This window comes from Artemia franciscana, chromosome 7 (assembly GCF_032884065.1).
Source record: "Artemia franciscana chromosome 7, ASM3288406v1, whole genome shotgun sequence".
In the NCBI taxonomy this organism is placed as follows: domain Eukaryota; kingdom Metazoa; phylum Arthropoda; class Branchiopoda; order Anostraca; family Artemiidae; genus Artemia; species Artemia franciscana.
The window spans coordinates 36,382,645-36,403,024 of record NC_088869.1 but is presented as its reverse complement, the minus strand read 5'-3'; the positions used below and the strand labels follow the sequence as shown (position 1 = coordinate 36,403,024).

The window sequence follows — 20,380 nt, the reverse complement described above, 5'->3', positions numbered from 1 at the left end:
ACTTCCAGGTAAGCTAGGACGATGAAATTTGGCAGGCGTATCAGGGACCATACCAGATTAAATTAGAAATAGTCGTCTTCCCGATTTGACCATATGGGTGATGATTGAAAAATAGAAAAAAGGAAGTATTTTTAACTTACGAACGGGTGATGGGATCTTAATGAATTTTTATGTTTGGAACGATATTGTGTCTCAGAGCTCTTATTTTAAATCCCGACCAGATCAGGTGACATTGGGGGGAGTTGGCGGGGGGAACCTAAAATCTTGGAAAACACTTAGAGTGGAGGGATCGGGATGAAACTTGGCGGGAAAAATAAGCAGAAGTCCTAGATATGTGATTGACATAACCGGAACGAATCTGCTCTGTTTTGGGGAGTTGGGGAGGGGGGGTTAATTCTGAAATAATTAGGTATTTTTAACTTACGAAGGAGTGATCGAATCTTAAAAAAATTTCATATTTAGAAGGACCTCTTAACTCAGATCTCTTACTTTAAATGGCGACTGGATCCAGAGTCATTAAGGGGGGGGGGGGTTGAAGTGCAGCCAGAAATCTTGGAAAACACTTAAAGCGGAGAGATCAGGATGAAACTTGGTGTGAAGAATTAAAAACAAGTCCAAGATTCGTGATTGACATAACTGAACCGAATCCGCTCTAGATCCGGTGACATCTGGGGGAGTTGGGGGGGGGGAACCTAAAATCTTGGAAAACGCTTAGAGTGGACGGATCGGGATGAAACTTGGTGGGAAAAATAAGCAGAAGTCCTAGATTTGTGATTGAAATAACCGGAACGGATCCGCTCTATTTGCGGGAGCTGGGGGGAAAGGTTAAATTTGAAAAATTAGAAAAAATGAGGTATTTTTAACTTACGAAGGAGTGATCGTATCTTAATGAAATTTCATGTTTAGAAGGACCTTGCAACTCAGATCTCTCATTTTAAATCCCGACCGGATCAGGCGGGATTGGGGGGGGGGGAGGGGGCGGAAATCTTGGAAAACACTTAAAGCTGAGAGATTAGGATGAAACTTGGTGGGAGGGATGAAAGCATGTCCAAGATACGTGACTGACATAACTGGACTGGAGCCGCCCTCTTTGGTGGAGTCGGGGGGTGGGGAGGGAGTAATTCGGAAAATTAGAAAAAATTAGGTATTTGTAACTAACGAACAGGTGATCAGATCTTCATAAAATTTGACATTTAGAAGGATCTTATTCTTTAAAGCTCTTATTTTAAATCCCGACCAGATCCGGTGAGATTGGGGGGGATTTGGATGGGGAAACCGGAATTCTTGGAAAACGTGAAAATCGAGGTATTTTTCTCTTACGAATGGGTGATCGGATCTTAATGAAACTTGATATATAGAAGTATATTATGTCTCAGATGCTCCATTTTCAATTCGAATCGGATCCGGGGACATAGGGGGCTGGAGGAGGGAGACAGAAATCTTGGAAAACGTTTAGAGAGGAGAGATCGGGATGAAACTTGACGGGAAGAATAAACACAAGTTACAGGTACGTGATTGACATAATTGGAACGGATATCTTCACTTTTGAGGAGCTGGGGGGGGTGTTGATTTGGAAAAATAAAAAAATGAGGAATTTTTAACTTAAAAACGGGTGACCGGATCTTAATGAAATTTGATATTTAGAAGGAACTCATGTCCCAGAGCTCTTATTTTAAATCCCGACCAGATCTGGTGACATGGGGGGGGGGAGTCGGAGGGGGAAACCGGAAATCTTGGAAAACGCTTAGAGTAGAGAAATCGGGATGAAACTTGGTGGATAGAATAAGCAAATGTCGTAGATACCTGATTGACGTAACCGTACTGGATCCACTCTCTTTGGGGGAGTTACGAGGTAGGGTACAGTGCTTTGGCGAGTTTGATGCTTCTGGACGTGCTAGGACGATGGAAATTGGTAGGTGTGTCTGGGAGCTGCACAAATTGACTTGTTAAAGTCGTTTTCCCCGATTAGACCATCTGGGGGGCTGAAGGGAGAGGAAAAAGTAGAAAAAATTAGGTATTTATAATTTACGAATGGGTGATCGGATCTTAATTAATTCGGTATTTAGAAGGACCTCGTGACTCAGAGCTCTTATTTTAAATCCCGACCGGCATTAAGCTTTCGATTTTCCTTTTAAATCAATCTATTGATTCTTAGAATTTTGCTAAAGCTCATGCCATATGAGCTCTTGGCTCTTGGCTTGTCCGGCCTCTTCACAAGTGCCATATGAGCTCTTAGCTCTTGTTTTTTAAAGAATGATGAGGAAGCTTTAAAATTGGTTTTCATCATAACACATGTTCATTTACATTTACATGTTATATTTTTCCTTGAAGTATTATATATCCCTTAGCTGGCTTATTGTTTCAAACCAAACTATTCATCTTGCAACTCAAGTTGCTCATTAATTCAATCTATCTCCTATGGTTCAGATGACTTGGAGATTAAAAAAAGTAAAATCTTGAAAAAATAATTATGTTATATGCAAAGGAATCATTCGTTGATGTTAACCAATCATTCCGGCAATTTGTGTTCCCGGAATATCGGTTGCAAGGGTGCAAAAAAAGAATAACTCATTTGTGGATAACCAATTGGAAAAACCCTTTTAATTTTTGTTGTTTTCTTTTTTAGCCCCTTCTCGTGGTGAAGAGTGGCTTGGTAATATAGTCTCTCAACGGGTTGCTTCGCCTCCAGTGACTCGATCAAGTCCAGCAAAAATACCAGAAAAACCAGACCCATTCAATGCTGATTGGGCTATCAAAAATCAAAATGGAGTCAACGCAACCAATCCTTTTCTTAGCACAGATCCACAAATTACTAGGACATTCCAGGTTCAGCTTTGAGATGCTGCCGAGATTATTACCTTCTCTTTTTTTTAATGTGTAGTTTCGGTGTATTTGTTACTGTGTTGCTTATCCACAACTGGATTCAATTGTTATAGATATGATTTCCCAGGGGATCTCGCTTATTCTAGCTTCTGTTTCTCAAGATCCTTTCTAGATTACAAGTAATATAGCCAATTTTTCAGTATTTTACTCATGAATATTAGTATTTCAAGTGATGATGGTGATGGTTTTGTTATAACTATTTTATTGCCATTATTACCTTCTATTTTTTAGTGCTATTGGATTGAATTTATTTATGATTTGTTGTAAATTACAATGAAAAACGGAGTATAAAAAAATGCTTTCGTTGCTACACTTTCATTGCAGCCATGACACATCTTACTGCCTTTTTATTTTTTGAGAACTTGACGAACAATCGTAATTTGCCTTTCCAATATTTCTCTTCTATTTAAATGTTGTTTTATACCGTCCATTTGAGGCTTTTTTTTTTTATGCAACGGAAAACCGAAAAGGTACTTAAAATATTGATTTAGAGATTCGATATTGTTTTTAAAATATTAAGCTAACTTATGCTTGGATCCTCGCAAGAATTTTGTAATATTATTCGTGGACTTCAGAATGAAATAATTTTTTAACCTTATTTTGAAAAAAAATCAGTATGATATTACCCTAAAGTCTTTTATTATCTAGTAATAATTTTGAAGAAAAAATGATAAAGAACCCTTAATTAAAATAATAAACAGTTTCAGTGATTAAAAGATATATTTAGTCTGGTTAGGATTTCTCTCTCTCTCTCTCTCTCTCTCTCTCTCTCTCTCTCTCTCTCTCTCTCTCTCTCTCTCTCTCTCTCTCTCTCTCTCTCTCTCTCTCTCTCTCTCTCTCTCTCTCTCTCTCTCTCTCTCTCTCTCTTTCTCTCATCTATGTATTTATTGTCCCTTGCTAGGTTACTAGCTACCGCTGCAACCCTGAAAGCAATGTCCATAACATTATGTCAGCTATGACGTAGCCTAGACTTAAATTTTGTTTTCCTTTAGTCAAAATTCACTAGCCAGCTAAAGTATAGATTTGGGTTTTATAAAACTGTGTTGCCTCGGAATATCATATCCTTTATGGTTGTATACAAATATGTTTTGGTTATGTTTAGCACATTTTCCTTTATAACATTTTCTTGACAAAATATGTTTCGAAAGAATGATATTTCTATAAAAAAGATAGCCAATTCTATGTAACATGAAACGAAGCTGCGCAGAACTTTCGGTATTACTAGATTACAAAAAGAAGTGCTTTTATCGTAATTAGGTTTTTATTTCTGCTATTTTTTACAAAAATGATATGATATAGATTTATTGCCTGCCAAAACTGTACAAATACAATAGGGGACAGAGTACGATAAAAATTATTTATGCAAAAATGATGTAAAAAAAATAATACAACTTAGTTCCGAAACATCGTAAAGAAAACAATCCTAGACATCAGCTGTTTCACAGACAAAATGCTCTTTTCACCTTCGTATTTAACTGTCATTCATGTTTGACTGGAATGAATCCATAGAAATAAATAAATTACGACAGAAAACCTCCTAAAGCAAAGTGATTCAAATTAAAGTTCGTCCCGCTCACCTTCCTCCTCGGGCATCTCAGTGCCAGCACCGCCACCTTGTTGGTAGAGTTTTGCGATAATTGGTTGCACCATATATTGGTTGTACTTTTTTTTACCAAATAAGCCTCTGCAACTTTCTTCCTTTTACCAAGAACCACGGCGGATATTTCCTCAGGACTTAAAATTTGTGTGCTTTGCTTCGTTTCCACTTGGACATGGGGTTTGCTACTCTTCTCAATGACTTTGAATGGGAAAAGTTTAATATCACTTTGGACAGTTTTTTCACTCCATTCACGACCAATCAGATGTTAAGCATCAAAAACACTTGGGATTCGTGGTCAACTGATTCTTAGTAGCATCGCCAATTAAGCGCTCACTATCTGCTGTGAAGGCAACATAAGATGGAGTGATTCGGTTACCTTGGTCATTTGGAACGATTTCAACACGACCATTTTGGAGATGCCGTTTATGAAATGGTCAATAATGAAATGTGCTGACACCGCAATGTACAAAGCACACAGCTTTGTACATTGCGGTGTCAGCACATTTCATTATTTTGGATTGGTTTGAACAGTTTACCTGAACCAAGATGTCTGATAATAATTTCGTAAGGCTTTTACTTCTAGGAGTGATTCATCTCCTATTTTATGTGTTAAGCTTATGTATCCTTAAATTTCGATAAGTTATTTAATGCTACTGACTTTAATGATCAGTTTTTATGGCACTTGGTAAATACCAAGTGCCATATAGCGATCCCAAATTCTATCGGTCTGTCGGTCCCGATTTTGCTAGTTTTCCCTAGTTTTAAAGTAGTTTGAATCAAGGATAAAAGAAAACCTAAACTGCAGAAAGTGTTCAACTCTGAGAAATGCAGTCAAAGAAAACGCATTACTTTGAAAAACCCAAGAATGGATGGAAGAATCACGAGTCTAGTGTAAAAACAGTATATGCTACAGAAAAGACAGGATTGAAGAGGTACGCAGGCAATGGTTTCAGTTCCCAAAATGTAGAGGGGAGGAAATGCACGTTTCGAAATCTAGTGGGGTGCTATTTTTTTCGATGAAAATGCTCAAAAACTTTTCAAAATAAATGATGTTTCTGAATCAAAATACATAAAAGTTACATTTCAAAATGTAAAGTGGTGAAGGGGGAATCAAAAATCTAGTAGGGAGTGATTACCTCCCCCTCCTCCTCCTAAGCGGTGCCTGTGTACGTAGGGTTTTTTTTCAGAGGGTGGGGGCAAACAATATTAATGCTGAAAAATGGACGAATTAAAATAAATCGTATAAACGTTGTAACTTATAATAAAACCCTATTTATCTTATCAGTGATACGATTCCATTAGATATTTTGGTGATATTCCAGCACAATAGTTATTTGCACTTTTTTTCTTATTGATAATAAATTGTAACACATATGCTTATTTTATTTTTTTGCAATTTCCTTTCTTTTACATTAGAGTATTAGACATAGTGCCTCCTTGTGTTTTTGTAAGTAGGTCTTTGGTGATGTGTCAAGAGGATTTATATATATATATATATATATATATATATATATATATATATATATATATATATATATATATATATATATATATATATATATATATATATATATATATATATATATATATATATATATATATATATATATATATATATATATATATATATATATATATATATATATATATATATATATATATATATATATATATATATATATATATAAGAACTTTTAGTCCATCTCTGTTGCAGTATCTTTTACAGTATGTACTGAAAATAAGTTAGAACAAAAATTCAGCCGTACCCGTAATATAACTACGAGCATAATGGGAAATGTTACCCCTTAATCTAGTTGCATTTCTTTGAAGTCTTATACCTTTAGTGTGGTTATTTCCAAGGTCCAAAAATCCCTAAAAGTCTGGCGGAAAACTGCACAAGATATGCCAAAACAAAATTCCAAGAGAAGCAAATTGATAAGGCACGTTTGTAGAGTATACGAATATAAGATATATGACACTGTCAAAAAAAATTTCCGCTAAGAGTCTCGGATAAAAATAAATAAAAACTATTTTATATAAGATATTACACTGGCTTAGGAAATACGTATATATATAACCAATTGATTAACAAACGAGTTAAAAGAATCTTAAAAGACGCTAAATCTGAAAAATTAAGTTTCATTCGTAATTCAAGTGAAAGTCTGGTTGCTCCATTACAGTGACATTTCAGTTTCCATCGTTAATTCAGCTCATTCGACAGTTAAAATGTTAGCTTGCTTTTTAGTTTTACTATAATAAATAGGATTTATTCTACAAATTTTCTTATATCCACTTTTTATCTAGTGTGTAAGTGCTCTCTTTCTGAGACTTTTCAAAATTCAATGATTTTTTTTTTTTTTTTTTTTTTTTTTTTTTTTTTTTTTTTTTTTTTTTTTTTTTTTTTTTTTTTTTTTTTTTTTTTTTTTATCTAATGACCCCAATTACCAAAAGCTATGCACAGCAAAATCGAAAAAAAAAACCTATAAAAATAACTAATCATCATGATTTGAAATTCTTATTACTTGTTCTTTTTAACGTATCCCTTCACTCAGCGATGACCTACCTTGGGAACTAAGCAAGTTGCCCGCAAGGCAAAGGAAATAGAGGATTTTAACGATAATACATCCGTAAATAAACTCATGGGTGAATATACGTACTCTTTACACTAGTTTAAAGTAAAACTAGATTATGGAATCTGAAATAAAGACAAACTAGTTAAATATGCGGCGAAGCTTATGTGTAGAAGCTGTGCTAAATTAGTTTCTTAAATAGTTAGATTATTTTATTTTTGATCTTAATCTATTTTTTATCTATTTCACTGAAAGCCATGTCGCCAAAATTTTAGAGTGCTTCGAAAAGTTTACTTTTCACTGTCTTAAAGAGACAGAGCTGAACTGTTTGATGTTCGTCTAACAGTAATTTTTTCCTTTTTTAACCCAGGTTCGTTTATTCTGTTTCCTTTCTTTAGTGGTCTGTATATTCAGGGTAACTGTTACCAACTAAAGTATCTAATAAAAAAGAAGAAGAAAAGAAACGATTTATCCTTCGTATAGATTGTACATATGAATTTCAAACCCTCTCCAATAATGACATAATTACCTCTTTTAACTTGATTCGACTTGTTTGACAGAACTAAAAAAAACAAAAGCAGCAAATTGTGGGATCATTGCCGAAGACACAGGACAAGGTTCAATACCAAAACACAAACAAGAAAGGCTTCATAGAATATCATGGTATTAGTAGGAAATTTTATAGCTGTAGAATTCACCAAAATGGGTTCACAGACTCTACCAACATAAATTTGTAGTATAAACCTCATTAAACTGTAAAAACAGGAAAAAAATTATTATCTCAACTGGTACAGTATACATTTTTCATCCCCGCCTCCTTTACACACGCACAAAATATAAATGTTAAAAAAAAATGTTTGACGATGGGATAAGTCTTTGGAAAGATATCAGACAATTTTAAAAACTATAAAGATTTGAAGATAAATAGAGGTAAGAGGAATTTAGAATAATTCATATTTATAATAACATAATTAAAAACAGGCTAACATTTATTATAATGGTTTAATGAATAGAATGAACCTTGGAAATGCAATTTGTAAGGAGTATATGGGCTTTTACTGGAGTGACGAATGATGGATTGCATTCAATTCAATTCATTTTTTTTTTCAGTGTCATATAAAATTATTATACTTTTTTTTAGATAAATCATTATACTGTTGTTAGTTCATTATATCATTGTGTTTTTCCAAGTCAGTGTAACATCTTGTGTAAAGAAGTTGTTTTATTTTGATAGACCCATATCGGATGAAAATTTTTGAAATTTTTATTGGCCCGTATAATCCTTAGGGGAAAAAAAAAATCGGAAGTTGATTGGTTATATTCTTGTGGCTCATTCAAAAACAAGGAATATAGGGTGTTGGATATACTCTTAAATAGGTGAAGGAAAGTCTATCTGTTGTACTTTGTTCTTAACACATTTCTTATTTAGATATTCTTTGAAATGGGAGAGCTAAAACTTACCTTTCGGAAAAACTTCAGGCTTATCCCAGCACTTTATCAAAATCAGAAATATCAAGTTTAGGGATCTTGCTTCCTATTTCTTGCAAATTAAGGTTGCAACATGAACTATAAACTGCAATTAGTTATCTTAAGTCGATTTTCTGGCCTACGTGTCCTACTATCTCATGAAGATACGTTTTTGTAAACTTCCTCGTGTCATCAGTTCCAGGTCGCTAATTTTAGGAAATATACCCCTGTTTAATCATGCGCATGCCATGCCCAAATATATATTTAGACCGTGAACAAGACAAAATCCTCTAGAGACAACATTATTTCAATTTATAAGGAACGATAAGTTTGTTGTTAAATTTGTGTATCTGAATGTGCCATCTTAATCTAGAAACAAAAATAGGTTGGTTTTCTCTAATAAATTGCTCAGTCAGTACGGTTGTAATCACTTTTCCCATCATCAAAACCTCTATCAAAAGCAGTCCTTTAAACATTTTGAATATTTATTCTTTAAATTCTTAGGTTTGCTTATGATAAGCGAAAATTTTAGAAGCACTTCTCGGACCATCCTAAAGATGTCCCCCAAATAAAAATCAATGTACATAGTGTATATACAGATATCTGTCCACATACCAGTGGGTTAAATACAAGATTTTAATTTCTTATTTTGCCCTGTTTAAGCTATTCTCGCATGGCCTTCAGGGAAAATGTGGTTGTTTTTAATGATAAAAGCGTTTTAGTGTTGTTTATTTATTATATAACAACTAATTAGTTGTTCATGATCCCACTCCATGTAATGCTTTTGTCTGGTAGGGTGAATGCAAGAAATAGTTTGCAAAAGGCCTTTTTTAGCAGTACTTGCTTTTATAATTCCTTGATTTTATTATTGCTTTCCTTCACTTTAACCCTATTGCTGTCTTTAAATCCTTAATGTGTATGGGTTGTGATTTTGTATGTAAAGTTCAATATAAATTAATAGCTAATTCTTTAATGTAAGCATTTGCAGGTTACTGGAAGTGTTATTTTTTATCTTTATTTGTTCTTAAGCAGAAAAATAAAAATATGTATTTGGTACATTGTTGTAGGTATTGTAATTGATGGTTGCGTGTCCTTATGCCGACATCACTCGTTAAGTGGAGCTAACCGGCATTCTTTTTTAAATTTTTAGCGTAAATTTGAAGAAATATTGCTATTTTTATTCGATAGTCAAAGTCTACCATGATTTAAATTCGCTTGTTACTAGACAAAAAAATTAAAAGCCAGCTCCATAGATGCCAAGTTGTAATTTTCTGGGTTTGGCTGTTCCGTTCCCTCGCTTCGTCGTTTTGTTAAAGTATAATAATATCCCTGTATGGTCTATCAAATATTTTATTTTTGTTAGAATCATTCAGCACATTTTTATTACTTGGGCGTGGGAGGAGTATAATTCTCTAATTAACACTTTGAGTGTTCGATGCCTCCCTCTCTGAAGTTAGCTGATTTTTTTTTTTTTTTTTTTTTTTTTTTTTTTTTTTTTTTTTTTTTTTTTTTTTTTTTTTTTTTTTTTTTTTTTTCTAGAATTGCAGTTGGAAATTAGTGGGTGGGAATATAGTTTTGTTATTGCAGTATCTATCCTTTGCTTTTTTCTAAGGAGTTTTGAAATAGATAACTCAGAAACAAAACAGATCTTAAAAACTTATACAGAACAGCCAGACAAATTTTCCGTTTCAAAGTTTTTTCTAATGACAATTTTAGGTCAACTTCAATCGCATTGTTTATCGGAATCACTTTTAGAAGTATTTATAAATGTCAAAACTTTTGAATAAACTTTCTATAGTATGCAATTATTACTTTGTTACTCTGTTCCAGTGTTAATCTTTGGTTAAACTTTGTTCAAGACAGAATGTGTTTTAGTACATTTTTCAGCATTAAAATGAGACTAAGTTGTCGAATCCGATTATTGATGTTATTTTTTTTTCTTTGTTTTCTTCTCATCTTAAATTTATTAGTTTTTCATTTCGAGGCCTCAATGAATTAAGTTTTTCATTTCTCTCAAAAGTACCATCTCTTGAAAACTTAGACAAGGATCAAGGGGCACAATGTGCCCTGAAACTTCTTTTTCACAAAATAAGCTTTTTCCAACGCTATTTACATGTCTGCTGAAACTAGGGCGCAGTTTTGGTTCCCCTGGCGTATGCAAGATAAACCAGATAACTCATATCGTGCTAAAAAAAAAACACGTTTTGCTTTATTAGGCCTATAGCCTTAGCTTTTTTTAAGGTTTTGCTTGATGCTGTATTTTCTAGGCTTCTGGTTTCACTTTTTTATTGCGTCTTATTTTTTTTAGTTTATTTATTTATTTGTTAGCTAATCCCTGGAGGTGCTTTTGGAAGTGATAAAAACTGTTTTTTGTTCTCTTTTATTTTGTGTCCACTTTCTCGAGAATTTGAAGAATAAACCTGTAATTTCCTAGGTTGCTCATCGTTATCTGGCAAATATATTATTTTTATTTCAAACTGCCCTTTTGTCTGTATGATTAAAAGATTTAATGAACAATAAATGTTGGTTAATTGCGTTTGTTTTTAATTATATTTAATTATCTCTCTCTGCCTTCCTCTCTGTTCTTGTAGTTTAGTCGTTCCTGCATTTTAAGTTTCCTCAAAATCCTACAACATATTTTGTTTGGATAGGGCTATGGAAAGCCTAAACAATATGAATACAACCCTAATGCTTATATTAATGAAATAACTTTTGAAATGGAGTAGGGAAGAGACGGTATTTAGTCTCTCAAGTCATTCGTGGTGATAAATGGTAAGTATAGAGCAGCCTTCAATAGTAGGTTACTCAATTCTAAAATATATAGAAAGTTTGAAAATATTATACATCTTAAGGAGCTTGATTATTTTGTTGATAAGATTACTTGCAAAATTTATAATAGAAAAAAACGTCGAATTCAATATGTCTTAGAATACTACAAAGGGGCCTTAACCCCTTTAACCTCTTCAAAAACAAGAAATTCAACTCTTTTTTTTTGAAAAAAAAGTATGGTCAATAGTCACAGATTCGACTTTTTTTTTTCGAAGAGTTATTTCAAACAGAATAAAGTTCTAATGGCTAATCTGGGTAACAGAAGAGATCGCGCCACAGGAAAATGCCAATGTCTTCCATTTTAACGCTAAAAATATTTTTTTGCTTGCATTGGGGTGAAATGCTGTAGAGAAAAAGATCGGTTAGTACAGACCGTTCAAACAGGAATACGCACTAATCAGTCTTGTTTAGTTTTGTACCATCTATTAAGAGAGGTCAGTGGGTTTTCGGGCACCAAGGGGGTTGTGTTTCAAGCTTCATAGGTGCATTCTATGCCTGAATTTTACAGTTTTCCGTAGTTTCGGAACATCTATTAGGGAAGAGTTCAGTGGATTTTTAGGCAGGGAGGGGTTGTGTTTTAAGCTTCAAATATGTACTCTGTCGGAATTTTTCCGTGAGAGGCCCTTTTGATAAATATGGAATGAGAGGTGATTTACTACCTTGTTTCGTTTGGAGGAATAAGCGTGCAATATGGGTGCTGAGCGGTGGCATGTCATCTCTCATCACAGAAACGGTGGTTTATAAATAAGTTTTTTTTAACGACAGCATTAAGCTGCGTCAATGCTTAAAATAAACTTAAATTATCTTCAATAGCAAGGGGGCCGTCGTCTTCCTTAATACCCCCTCCTTCTGTATGCTTCAAAGCGCAGCTTGTGAATGTCAATGCTTCATGAATATGCTTTAAGGTAAGAGCAGTACGACAACAAGTTGGATTTTCTTTACTATGGTAATATGAAAAAAGAGGGTTCATTTAGTTTGTATTCCTTAAAAGAATAAAATGTTTTATTTAAATCCTTTGAAAGACAGCTTGTAAATAAAACACTTGCAATTATCAGCTGGCTACATATATTGTATTCTAAAATGCTTTAGTGAAGCCCCGGTAAAAATTAGCGTAAACCTTCGGGAGTTGAGGAGGGCAGCAGCTCGCTTAATAACTTGGGTAATTTTTGTTTGTTTTAAGTTTCAACATCGCTCTTTACTTTCATTTGAAAGAAATCTTTTTATTGTCATTAATTATAGCTAAGAAACGAACAAGTTTTGCTATAAAAGTCAGCTGAATCGTAATCTGTTCTGTTCATCTAATGTTGGTATTTAGACAAAGTTAATCATTGAACAAGGTATTTATTTACATACCGAGTAAAACCAATTTAGATTATTCAAATAATTAATCAATTTGTGTTTGTTTTCAACCTAGACATAGTATTTATTACAAATTAATAAATATTTGTTTTCTTTAACATGGTTCGCAAACAAAATACTGCTATCTATGTTGTTCTTCTTTATAACAATATTTTATTTCTCGGTTGGAAAATGAGTGTACAAATAAGTTAGCAGAGCTTAATATTACGTTCAATGTTAGGTTAAGGTTTAGGTCAGGGGCTAGACACTTCACGCCAAGAGGTTTTGTAATTGGAAGAGTAAAGTTAATCGCTTTCAGGGAAATGATGTGAGGTTACATATTGAATTGATTACATTTTTGAAGCTAATGAGTCCAGCGATCCAGTTAAAAGGGAAATGAAGAAATACCTTTGTAGGTCAGAGAATTTATGTGAGAAATTAAGGGTTAACCAGATTTTTTGCTCCCAACTCCTTTCTAGATTTTGAAAATGTCTTATTTTGTATTTTGTTGAGCTCTTGATTTAAAAAAAAACAGCTTTTGCCCCCCCCCCTTCCATTTTGTGAATTAACTCCCCTGCTATGAGGAAGTACCTGTGTCTTAAGAATGTTTTTTTTTTTCAGCTGTTAAAACCCTTTCACCTACCAACTAGGATAAATACCAGCCATGGTTGTCACTCTAAATAAAGAATTCTGATGTACCAGTCGTAAAGGAAGAGGAATATCGAACTTAATTTCAACTACAACTCAAAAAGAGCTTATACTTGCTTGACTAGTCAGTTTGAGAGTGGAAACGCCGAAAAAAGCGCAAAATATTGGCGAAGAAGTGCCTGACTTCTCTTCAAAAAGTCTTTTGTACTTATCAACAAGTTAGATCTTGCATTTAAAATTTTTGTATTGGTTGGGTAAAGTAATAAAAATATAATACTGATTAAACCATTGAAAAATAGCCCTTAAAGGGGCTTTCAAGCTCGGATGTATAAACACGCCTTTCTTAAGACCTATTATGCATGTCATTTTACTTTTCAGCAACAACAGGTCAAGCCAGAAATCAAACAGACAGAAATTAAAAAAAAAAAAATAGAAAGAAATATGTTAACCGTTAAAACATTGGGCTCTTCGTTGACATTCCAAAGCATACTGCTATTGGCTCAATCAATTTCGGGATCAATTGGGCATTTTTAGATTGTGATTTGCTCGAAGATGAGTCATTTTTAATTTTTTACTATGATGGTTGTTAATTTAGTATTACATGTTCCAAAAATGTAATTATAACTGTTCTAGCAACAGTGTTACCTGTAGAAATATCATTTCTCGGAATGATACCCCTGAATCCCGAAGTTGCTCCAAAAAAAAATACGTTGCAAAACGAAAGAACTTGTCATGATGCGCTCTCCTCTACCTTATACTGTGCCATAGAGTATCATGGAGGGAAAAAGTGCCGAAAATGTTTATAAAGCTCTCATTATCACATTCTATTTAATAGAATAATAAAACCCGCAGCTTAGATTTTTGTCTTGGTGCTTGGGTACTTTGTTCGCCTACCTTTTAAGTCTGGTCCGCTTCGAAGTTGTAGGGGATTATGCTTGGAAAAAAAAGATGAATTGGAAAATAATTGAAATCGATAAAGACAGAAAAACGGATGGTCTCGAAGGAGCGAAGATGCCAACTTCTTAATAGAGTAGGTTTCTTTAAGTATTAAATAAAAAAAACAATTTTTTTTTACTGAAAGTAAAGAGCGACATTAAAACTTAAAACGAACAGAAATTACTTCGTGTATGAAAGAGGCTGAATCCTCATCAACGCCCCGCTCTTTACGCTAGAGTTTGACTCTTTCTCTCAATTCTTCTTTTTAAAACAGTCAAAAACTTTAGCGTAAAGAGCGGGACGTTGATGAGGAACCAGCATCTCTCATACACGAAATAATTTCTGTTCGTTTTAAGTTTTAATGTCGCTCCTTACTTTCAGTTAAAAAAACTTGTTTTTTTTTTATATTTAATTTCTGAACGTTTTTGAATCAATGCATGTTTTGATTTTGGCTCTCCGCAGAGGAATAATTAAAACGAAACTTGCATATTTTTTTTTTGGCTAAATGGCTTTCTCATAATTTTGAGAAAAAAGAGCGGGGGAGGAAGCCTAGTTGCCCTCCGACTTTTTGGTTAATTAAAAAGGCAACTAGAACTTTTAATTTTTTACGAATCTTTTTATTAGTAAAAGATTTACGTAACTTATAAATTAGCTTACGTAAAGAACTTTTGTATTCTCATGTTTTTATTACATATATGAGGAGGTTCGCCCCCTCGTCAGTAACTCGCTCTTTACACTAAAGCTTAAATTTTGTCCAAGTTCATTAAGAATGACCCCTGAATCACAAAAGCCGTAGAATAAATAGTTGAAATTACTAAAAATACTTTAGCGTAAAGAGCGAGGTATTAGGAGGAGGTGAGCCCCTCATATGGGTAATAATTTCTGTTTGTTTTAAGTTTTAATGCTGTTCCTTACTTCCAGCTGAAAAAAAAACTTTTTCATATTTATTTTTTCATTGTTTTTTAAATAATGCTAGTAAATCCTGCGCTCCTTTCATGGAAATTTTCTTCCCCATGACAAATTCTCGATGGAAAGTTCCCCCAGCATATCCCCCTCTTCTCAACCCCTCCCCCAACCAAAAAAATCCTCCTGAAAACGCCTGTACACTTCCCAATAACCATTACTATATGTAAGCACTGGTCAAAGTTTGTAACTTGTTGCCCCTCCCACGGGGACTCTGAGGGAGTAAGTCATCCCCAAAGACATAGTTATAAGGTTTTTCGACTACGCTGAATAAAATGGCTATCTCAGAATTTTGATCCGTTGACTTTGGGAAAATAATTAGCGTGGGAGGGGGCCTAGGTGCCCTCCAATTTTTTTGGTCACTTAAAAAGAGCACTAGAACTTTTTATTTCCGTTACAATGAGCCCTCTTGCAACATTCTAGGACAACTGGGCGATCACCCCTGGGGGAAAAAACAAACAAACAAATAAACACGCATACGTGATCTGCCTTCTGGTAAAAAATACAAAATTCCACGTTTTTATAGATAGGAGCTTGAAACTTCTACAGTGGGGTTCTCTGATACGCTGAATCTGATGGTGTGATTTTCGTCCAGATTCTATGACTTTTAAGGGGTTTTCCCCCTATTTTCTAAAATAACGCAAATTTTCTCAGGCTCGTAACTTTTGATGGGTAAGACTAAACTTGATGAAACTTATATATTTAAAATCAGCATGAAAATTCGATTCTTTTGTTGTAGCTATTGGTATCAAAATTCCATTTTTTAGAGTTGGTTACTATTGAGCCGGGTCGCTCCTTACCATTTCAACAGTTCGTTACCACGAACTGTTTGAAAGAAAATCGGGCCAGCAGAACACATTGTAGCTGTTTGTAGAATAGGCCCAAATAAGGGGCTAAAGCTATGGAACCAAACTTAAACTTTCTTCTGAATGTAGCCTCAAAACATGCAATTTCATTATTTCGTCAGAGAAATTTTGTTCCTAATATTCTCTAGCTTTAGAACATGCGTAGATTTGACTTGGATTGCAAAATAAAAAAAAAGAATTCAGCGCTGGACTATAAAGCCCCTACTGGCGGTGCTGATCTCTGTTTCATGACTCATCAGCCACAAAGTGCAATAGAGGGCTGGTGCCAGCCAGTCTATGCTTTTGCACGCCCTTCTTGTTTAACTTCCCCAGATTTCTCCAGGTACCCATTTAGAGCTAGGTTGACTCTGGCTGAGTTTAGAAAGTCACGCTACTGACCTCCATTCCAAACCAAAAAACCAGCGACACCAGGGCTCAGGCTCCTGTCCTCACGGGCACAAAATTTCAAGTTCAGCGTGCTAACCACTGGGCTAGGTAAAATTGAGTGTGGTTAATTACCTTTAACATGTCCTGAAAGTCCTAATTTGATTTTTGCAATATTGCAAGTCAGGCCTCATCATTAAAAACTTCAAGTTCGATTTTATAGTCTTAGATTTGTTAGCTCTTAAAACCAAAAATTCTAAATTTCAGTCCAATGACTGAGTAAGATATAGCCTCTATCTTTTTCGATTGTGCTAGCAGACTATATCCTAATTGTACACTATTTTGGATAAATATTCAGTTAAAGGGCTCAACCAAGCATTCATTCCAAATTTAAATCCAAATTTAAATTGAACTGGTGTTTTGTCATGACCACTTTGGTGAAAACACTAAAGTATGTGAAATATATGACTGGAGTGCTAATGGATGATGCATCTTCTAAACAAAGCATACTTGAAGCGCCATGTCCTGCCCTATTTGAGCGGATAACTAGCATCCATACTTTTCGTCGAACTAGACTTAACTGATTTTTTCATTCCCCTATGCCCCTTCCTCTATTTATCTGAAGGCTTATTGAGTGTTAGACAAATTGGCATTGAAATATGAAATATATATACATGCTGGCACGTACGCAGGGGGGAACTTCGGGCCCGGACCCCCCCGAAATTTTGTGAAATGTTTAATTTCCCCATGGTTTCTTGGGATTTCTGGCAAAAGTACGACATTTATTAAGAATCTAGATACATGTGTGAAGTCTTTTTGGGGGGTATTTTACAGCATGCAATTATCCGGTCAAGTCACTGCCCAATTATTAACCCATTTCCTGTCTAACTTTTTACCCTCTTTGAAGTAATTAGCAATTGTACTGTTATTTTTTTTTTCTGTAAAGAGGGTTTGCTTTCCACAGCAAAATAGAATTATCCTTAATATTAGGGCGTGTATCCCCCCTTTTCAGAATAAAGTACAGCTTTTAATTACATTTTTTAAAGTACATTTATTAAGAATCTAGATACATGTATGAAACCTTTTTGGGGGGATCTTACAGCATGCAATTATCTGGTCAAGTCACTACCCAATTATTAACCCCTTTTTTGCCTAACTTTTTACACTCTTTGAAGTAATTAGCAATTGTACTGTTATTTTTTTCTGTAAAGAGAGTTTGCTTTCCACAGCAAAATAGAATTATCATTAATATTGTGGCGTTTATCCCCCCTTTTCAGGATAAAGTACAGCTTTTAATGGATCAATTTTGGAAACTATCATTTTTCATTAAAATCTACGTTTTTGCAATAGAAAAACTACCCCACACAGCACCCATATTGCACTGTTAACCCTACAATTTCCCTTTCAGTGGGATATAATAGATTGATCACTGGTTCTAAATCGCTATGAACATAACCTGAGCCTAAAACGTACTTTTGAGGCTTCAGTCTTCTTTCCCCCATCCGCTACAATACTCGAGATTAAAGTTAATCTGTATTTTCCGATATACTTGCTTTTTGCATTACTAAATAAAAAAAAGTGCTACTTTATATCTGCTGTTTCGAAGGTTTTGCCCCCCCCCCCCCGAAAAAAAAATTCTTGCGTACGTTATATATATATATATATATATATATATATATATATATATATATATATATATATATATATATATATATATATATATATATATATATATATATATATATATATATATATATATATATATATATATATATAATAATATAATATATATATATATATATATATATATATATATATATATATATATATATATATATATATATAGCCAATAGTAACCAAAGATAGAAAAACACATTTAAAAAAAAAGTAGAGAAAAAAATGCCCTCTGACACAGAATCAGGAATGGTAACAATTGTTTTGGTAAATGTTAAAAGTAAAAGTTTATTGCGAGACGAAATTTATGTTGATTTTGAAAAAAGAGCCTGAAACCTCTTTAAAATGGTGCCAGATCGAAATAAAAAATGTACCATTAGAATCAGCAGCGTTGAAAACCTATAGAAGGACAATTACAGTCCTCTACCTTGAACACCAAAGAAAAGCACTTTTTCGCATGGGTAGCACTGCTGTCTATCTTTTTTTTTTCTCTTTTTTCCACCAGGGCTAGTGAATGACCAGAACACCATAGAAAGTTGTTTAATGGCTCATTTGAACAGATACTAAATTTGCTAGTGTATTTTTTAAGTGACCGAAAAGGTTGGAGGGCAACTAGCCCCCCTCCATAAGTTATCCCCCCAAAGTTATCCAATCAAAATTCTGAGATAGCCATTTTGTTCAACATAGTTCAAATTTCAACTATCTATGGTGTTGATGATGATATAACCCTCCATAGTCCCTGGAGAAAGGGCTGTAAGCTGTGACGTTATCGGACGTATCGATATCACGCGTATTGGTATGGGTGTTTTGTTATTGGGCGTGTTGGTATCGCAGGTATCTAGATCATATGAATCATCAATCATATCAGATCACATTAATTATCAATTCTACAATTCGTAAGTCTGATATAGCACTAAAAACAACACTTTTGGTGTCACTTCTGAAGCAGGAAAGCTTGGAAGTACAAAACAATATCATCATTATAATGATTATGGTTCAAAACCCTGAACTGGAGGTTTGCAAGAATACCTTTCACTTATTCCTCCTCCAAGCCTCCTTAATAAGCTACACAATTAAGATACAAACACAAATGTATCAAATTATTTTATTAGAGGCGTGGTTGTGCTACTACAGGTTATAGTGGTTCTGTTGGACTTCAAGTTAGAGTGTATTGCGTTTGATTCCTGCTTGTTTTTCTTTCAATCATGGGGTTGTCCCTTCTCTATAATCGTTTTCAGATAATTTCACTATTTTTGTAAATAAGATGCACTTATTTTTCAAAGCTTGTCCCGGGAAAATATTTTGTCAAGCATTTTGATTCAAAGGGGAATAGAGGTCATCCAATTAATGGTTTGCAACAGCATTCTTAGTAGATCACTAAATCCATACCAAAAACGAATGGCGTAATTTTGTCAGAATCCTTTAGGGGGGAGGGTCAAAGTTGGAGCCAATTGTCTCAAATCAAGTGAAAATGACAGAGAAAACTGAAAAACAAGCCATAAAAAGGTAAAAATATACTAAACCAGGGTTTCTTAAACTTTTGTAATTCCCGACCCCATTAATGATTACAAGTTTCTTAACGACCCCAACAATATAAAAGAAAAATAAATTAGTATTTTTTGATGATATATTTATTAGGTAACAACATACATATGCATATGAAAATATATAAATTTAGAATTCGTTTTGAAACATATAAAAATCTAAAATTGAAATTTGCACAAAATGTTATAGAAATGTTTTTATTATAGTTTCAAAAACAGAAGTGGATTCTGACCGTCTTAATTCTCTCGAATATATCCAAGTAGTTGCGTGGTAAATATTAAATTAAATTTTGCGTCAAAATTTTAATGTGATGGATGTGCCTGTTTTTATTGCATAACAAATGAAATCTTGGTGTAATGTTTGAAACTGCTGGATGTAAGGCCTCTTCAACATTTTTTATCGCTGAACGATACTGAGATTTAATGTGTGTTAAAGCTGAGAAAGTAACTTCACATAAATAGGTGGTGTTGAATGGTAGAAGTACATTTAACGCCACATCGGCGATTGTGGGAAATTCAGTTCTAGTTCCGATCCAGAATTCAGTCAAGTGCTTTTTTTGGATTTTTAGTTTTAAATTTTAGTCACATGAAAGCTTAGCAAATTCCTCTTGAGCTTTAAGTGGCAGATGATCAATCTCACTTAAGCAAATCCAAAACGGCTTTTGAATCCAAACTTTTTTTTGTAAATCAATATTTAAT

At 33.9% G+C, this 20,380-nt stretch overlaps 1 protein-coding gene across 3 annotated transcripts in view; it reads left to right on the top strand.

Annotated features, from left to right (window-relative positions):
- The window catches only part of LOC136029217 (protein numb-like), a 61,514-nt gene extending 55,546 nt beyond the window's left edge, over nt 1-5,968 (top strand). For all 3 annotated transcript variants that reach the window (XM_065707421.1, XM_065707422.1, XM_065707420.1), the window contains one exon: nt 2,627-5,968. In XM_065707421.1, the coding sequence (XP_065563493.1) occupies nt 2,627-2,838 (212 nt within the window). In that variant the 3' untranslated portion in view covers nt 2,839-5,968. The remainder of the gene's footprint in view (nt 1-2,626) is intronic.
- Nucleotides 5,969-20,380: the final 14,412 nt, after the last annotated feature.